This window comes from Calidris pugnax, unplaced genomic scaffold (assembly GCF_001431845.1).
Source record: "Calidris pugnax isolate Ruff unplaced genomic scaffold, ASM143184v1 scaffold335, whole genome shotgun sequence".
Taxonomy (NCBI): Eukaryota; Metazoa; Chordata; class Aves; order Charadriiformes; family Scolopacidae; genus Calidris; species Calidris pugnax.
This window is the reverse complement of record NW_015091148.1, coordinates 359,478-365,477: the sequence shown is the minus strand read 5'-3', so window position 1 is coordinate 365,477 and position 6,000 is coordinate 359,478. Positions and strand designations below refer to the sequence as shown.

The 6,000-nt window shown below is 50.0% G+C and overlaps 1 protein-coding gene across 6 annotated transcripts in view; it reads right to left on the bottom strand.

Moving 5' to 3' along the window:
* The window catches only part of FAM117A (family with sequence similarity 117 member A), a 31,872-nt gene that overhangs the window by 19,981 nt on the left and 5,891 nt on the right, over nt 1–6,000 (bottom strand). For all 6 annotated transcript variants that reach the window (XM_014958984.1, XM_014958985.1, XM_014958983.1 and 3 more), the window contains exon 4: nt 4,729–4,816. In XM_014958984.1, the coding sequence (XP_014814470.1) occupies nt 4,729–4,789 (61 nt within the window). In that variant the 5' untranslated portion in view covers nt 4,790–4,816. The remainder of the gene's footprint in view (nt 1–4,728; nt 4,817–6,000) is intronic.

Genomic DNA, 6,000 nt, shown 5'->3' with positions numbered 1-6,000 from the left:
GCTGCCCGCCCCCGCCATGCCCGGCCCGCCCGTACCGCACTGACCCCCCGCACGCCGCCAGCGCCGCTTATCAGCGCTCCGGGGGCGGGACCAGGGGCAGTACCCCAGCCTCCATTGGCTGCCTAGAGCCAACCGATCCGCCCCTCCTTAACGGCAGCCAATGAGAACTCTCTTTAAGCCCCTCCCCTCCATGCGCTGTGACGGTAGCCAATCAGAAACGCGGCCAACCTTAACTAGCATCATCCCCAGCTCTAGAGCCAATCAAAGAGGGACGAGAGACTCAAGCCTCACCCTCTTTCCCGCCCCCTAACGGCGACAGAGCCAATGGGCAGCGGGGGGCGGGGCAGCAGGCGGTTTCTCTTTCACCTAGGGCACAAGGCCGGCCCGTCCCGTCCCCTCCCGGGGCACGGCGGCGGAGGGGCCCGTCTGTGGGCCCGGTGAGGGGGCCTGGGGGGGGAACACGGCCTCGGGAACGACCGAGCCAAAGCTCGGGATAGGGCCATAGGAAACGGCTCCGGGTGTGGGGTGCCAAGGCCCGGGAGGCAAGGATGGAGCTGTGGAACTCCAGTGTCCACCATCTTCTGCTCCTCCAGCACCGAGGATCCTCGAATCCATTTCTGACCAAGTCACAGGGTCCCAGGTTGGAAGGGACCTCAAGGACCATCTGGTCCGACCTTTCTTGGCAAAAGCACGGTCTAGACAAGGCAGCCCAGCTCAGCCTTCCAAGTGTCCATTGTTGGGGAATCCACCACTTCCCCGGGGAGATTATCCCACCACCCCCGGTCTTCTCTGTGGGACCCCTGGTGAAAAGGGAGTCTCCACCTTCTCCGGTAGCCACCCTGCAAATACTGGAATGTGGTGATAAGGTCTCTCCTAAGCCTTCTCTTCTCAAGGCTGAACATACGTCTTCCATAGAAACCTTATAATTACACCGTGGTGTCTTTTCAAGAAGTCAAACATCACAAGACACAGGATTTTTTCCCTGTTCTAGTCCTCTAAAACTTAAGAGTCTCTAGTCCTCAAATAAAGATGGTTGTTTCCCCCTTTCCATTCCCATAGCAAACCTACACGCAGACTCTACCTGTGATGGGAGAGTTGGCCAGAGAGGAACCTGATGAACTTCAATAAAGACAAATGCAGGGTGCTGCACCTGGGGAGGAGTAACCCCCTGCACCAGGACAGGTTGGGGTGACCTGCTGGAGAGCAGCTCTGAGGAGAAAGACCTAGGAGTCCTGGTGGACAACAGGATGCCCATGAGCCAACAATGTGTCCTTGTGGCCAAGAAGGCCAATGGCATCCTGGGGGGCATCAGGAAGAGTGTGAGCAGCAGGTGGAGGGAGGTCATCCTGCCCCTCTGCTCTGCACTTGGGAGGCCCCATCTGGAGCACTGGGACCAGTTCTGGGCTCCCCAGTTCCAGAAGGACAGGGAACTGCTGGAGAGGGGACAGCAGAGGCTACAAAAATGATCAAGGGCCTGGAGCATCTCTCTTATGAGGAGAGGCTGATGGACTTGGGGCTTTTTAGTCTGGAGAAGAGAAGGCTGAGGGGGGATCTGATCAACACCTATAAATACTTCAAGGGTGGGTGTCAGGAGGATGGGGCCAGGCTTTTTTCAGTGGTGCCCAGGGACAGGACAAGAGGGAATGGGCACAAACTTGACCATAAGAAGTTCCATCTAAACATGAGGAGGAACTTCTTCACTTTGAGGGTGGCAGAGCCCTGGAAGAGGCTGCCCAGGGAGGTGGTGGAGTCTCCTTCTCAGGAGACATTCAAACCCCACCTGGACACGTTCCTGTGCAACCTGTTCTGGGTGGACTTGCTTTGGCAGGGGGTTAGAGGAGATGGTCTCCAGAGGTCCCTTCTAACCCCATGTGATTCTGTCTGGGCCCATCTTCTGCCCCCAGCAGCACGTGGTGACGTGGGTTTAAGGAAAGGAAGGATCTGCCCAAGCGTAGAGGGTGGGGCCCATCTCTCTAACCCAGGAGCCCGGGAAGCTGTGGCAGGGCGAGATAAGAAAAGAGGGAAAGGCAGGAGGTGGCAGAGCAGCCCGGGCTCGGTGCCAGCCCCTCTGGAGAGGCTGTGACAGCAGCAGACAGTTGGTCACCCCCCCGGGTGGCTATCGCAGCCGAGCAGCGCTCCCCCATCTCCTTCCTGTATCGCTCCATTTGCATGTAATCAGGCACCAGATGGGAGACAGAGGGTGCCCTCTTCTCCCTTCCAGAAAAACCTTGGGAAGGGGGCAGGGGGGGTGGGGAAGAGGTGGCAGGGCATACTGCAGTTAGCCAAGGAAAAGACAGTACGTCCCTCCTGATGGAAGCAGAGATGAGACAGGAACCCCCAGCTTTGGTTATTAGAGGTTAGTAAACAGACAAAACGCTACCCGTGGAACTAATCATCGTTATCTCTGCGAGCGAGGAGCACTGCCAGATCTCTGATAAGGTGGAAAGGCAGTCGCACAAGGAGGCACAATGATCTCTGCTCAGGACTGTCTGAAGGGGCAGGGGAACATTCCAGAAGAGCAGCAGCATTAGGAGGCAATTCTGAGAGTTAAGGGCATTCCCTGGGAGACACTTCAAGTATTTCTCTGGTCACTTCATCTTACAACCGAAAATTAAGTTTTTAACTGAACAAGGGTCCTCGAGTGTGTTGTCCCAACAGTTCTCCCTACCCAGCTCCCACTGCACAAACAAGGGAAGGCCGGACCCAGCCGATCTTTGAAACCTCCTGTGTAGACAGACAATTCCTCAAGTCAAACACACCCTACTGAAAACTTCCCCAAGGTCCACAGTAGCTATTAGCAAAGAAACAGGAAATTAAATGTAAGAAAAAGAAACGGAGAGGGAACTACCAAAGCACAGGTGCTCCAAAGAACATAGAACTGCAACAAAAAATAGTTATAAAGGTTAAATAAAGGTGTTTTGACCATATCCTTTTTCCCACTGACGGACCAGTAGCTCAGCTTTTCTAGGAACCCTTCAGAGTCAGTTCTTTCAAGCTAGAAATTCAAATTCAACTTTCAGTTTCTCTCCCACACTGGCTTTTTGAGGCACTGCAATTTGACCCCAATACCCACAGCTGGAACAAACTCCAAATATTCACTCCTCTGAGCTGTTTTGTTTCAGCACAAAGGAGGTCCCACAGCTGTGCCTCCGATAGTTCTCACCGTATCTCATGCTATAAATACAGCAAGGAATACTGAGAAAAAAAAATAATGAAGTGGTTTGGTACAACTGAACGAAGTGCCACTGCCTCTCAAGTCCAAGTTTTGCTGTCACCAAACACTTCCCTCAAGGTTTAAAACCCCACATTTTCCTTTATTGTGTAGGAAGAGGTAAGAAAGCACCAGCTGTCACCTATCAAACAGGCTACAGCCACTGTCACCCAGACAAGCTGTGCATTATCAACCAAGTTTAGTTAGCCAAGAACAGGCCTTTCCGTATCTTTCCCCAACAAAGACACACACCACAGAGTTATAAAATTAAAGTTCCTACATTCCTGCAGGCTATACTCGAGCCTACGCAATGCAGTCATCTCCCCGTAATTAAGGTTCCTAACGACGTGCTGCGTAGTAGCAGAAGTAACACAATCTTTTATAACTGCTCAAGGGCTGCAGGTCAAGGATCCAACTTCTCATCGTACTCTGCCTGGTGGTTTCCATTGCTTCTGCCACAGCAGTTTCTGGAGCCTTCTCTCCTCATGCAGAAGAGCTGACCTACCACCCCACCAGCTCTTCTCAGCTTTCAGAAAGCCACAAAGCTTCAGAATTATCAAATTCATCTCATGGCTATGAAGCCACCTATTCAGTGTGTTCCAAAAAGTCACCTTTTAACACTCCAGCACCGTCCAGTTCCTCAGTATTTACAGGAGAATATTTTTGAGTAACAGGCCTGGCCCTCCCTTCCCCACAGACCCCTCTGAGAACACCCCATTACACCTCCCACTGTTCTTGAGCTTTATATCAACGTCACTCGAGGAAGCGACAGGCAAAGAGGAAACACGTAAGGCCCAACAGTCACCACCACAGCCCTGTCATTCTGGTCCAGCGCTCAAGTCCTAAATGAGATTATATTTCTGGCTGTTTGCTATGGGTAGGAGGGAGACAGAGCTTAGATTTAAAGTCCTGATCAGCTGAGCATGAACGTGGAAGATCAAAGGGTCATTCAGCGCACAAGCTAAGCTTTCCCTCATTGTCCTTGAACAAAATTCCTCTCACTCTAAAGCGTGGAGTAAAATGCCTGCCTGTCTGCCTCCCACTCTATCCCCAAGAGAGATGGCTGCATTTCACTACTGGACAGTTTTCTGCACTCAAATGTTTTGAGATGAAAAGCTCTAAAGAGCAGCAAGATAAATAAAACTGCAGTTTATTAAAAGAGACTAACAGATTATTCACCAGACCAGCCAAGCTATTTCACAGTCTGGTCATGCTTGCAGTGAAAACAGTGGGAGTTTTGGGAACAGAGCACAAGCCCTGCTAAGAGTAAGGAGACATTATGAAATAGATCATTTTCACTAAGTCATGGAAAGGCAGGAAGCCTCTCCTAATAGTATGAATCATCAATATACCAGAAAGAAAGAGTGCACTTAAGCCTAATCACCGATGTCCAGCGCTGCCAACGTCGTATAGAGTGTGTAAATGAATCCAAGGAGAGCAAGTCACTCAAGTACCGACAAATTGGTACAAAACAGAAAGGACTCAAAACTACAGCTGTAATAAAGCACATCTCATACCTGCAACATCCTCCGCTGTTGCTTGGGTTCCTTCCACCCACTGCAAGAGCCATCTGATCATTCCACTGCTGTGACCCTCTAGCTTCTCCTGTGGGAAAACAGACAGAGCTGGGATCAAGTTTATTACCTGCTTTGGGATCCTTTCCTCATACACTTGCAGAAGTTCAGGTACATGATTTCCAATTTTCTTTTCTATCACCTTTGGCGCTGACAGCATCCAGGGCAATCCCCTGCTTTGTGCCAGGCCCTGCATCTACACAGGAGCTGGCATTTGACTGCTCAAAGTGACACAGGACACACCTAGGGGACACCAGTGCTGGTAAATCCCACTTATCCTAAGAGAGGATCTTGTTTCTCCTCACACGGATTCAGGAATTAGCCAACACCAGAGACTTGGTGAGCTTTCCCATAATAACATGGGCTGCATTAGATGTAAAACGTTCACAAGGAAGGAATGAGAGTTTGCTTTGGAGAATGTGTGTTAAAGGAAGTTTTATGTTTTTAGGACAGGGAAACCTGCAGTCTCTCAGCTTGCACAGCAAAGTGGCAGCGACTGAAGCTCTAGGTGAGCCATCAGTGGCAAAGCACGGTGGCTCAGTCACACAGCACTACCCTTCTATCTCCTGAAACCAAATTAGATTAGAAAGTATTAGAAAAGCAATATAGAAAAAAAAAAAATATGTATAGGGCTGTATTTGGCAGAAGAATATTACCCCCTCATAGATATAAGGCAGCCCCAAGAGAAGCTCCCCAAGAAGTGCTGCCGAACTTCTCCAGAACACGGAATTTATGAATTTGGAAGAACAGGTAAATAAAACTGTGTGGTAACAACTGGTACAATGTAATTAGGAAAAAATGCAGACGCTGAAGAAAATAACCTACTTGGCTCACCTCAGAGCTCAGCAAGCCAGAAGTTCATATGGGAAGAAACTTTTTTTTTTTTGCCATGAATAATTACAAAACCAGGAGTTTCAAAGGAAATCAGCAGTTTCCAGCTGGCACATAAACCTTACCCCAGGAACGGCCATTTTGCAGCAGCACAGTTCTAAGGGGACACAAACCCCCAGAAAGCAGTATCATTGCTCACCCCGATCTTTATTTATCTGACAAAGAGGTATAAAGGGCAGTGATCGTATCGTGTAAGATAAACTGCTGTAAAAGCTACTGCTCCCATCTCGTTATATGCTTCCTCCAGATAGATCCTCCCATCCTTCATCTGCTCTGCACTGGCAATTTGCACCCCCTGTTTGGTGTTTCTTTGGCTCCTTCAGT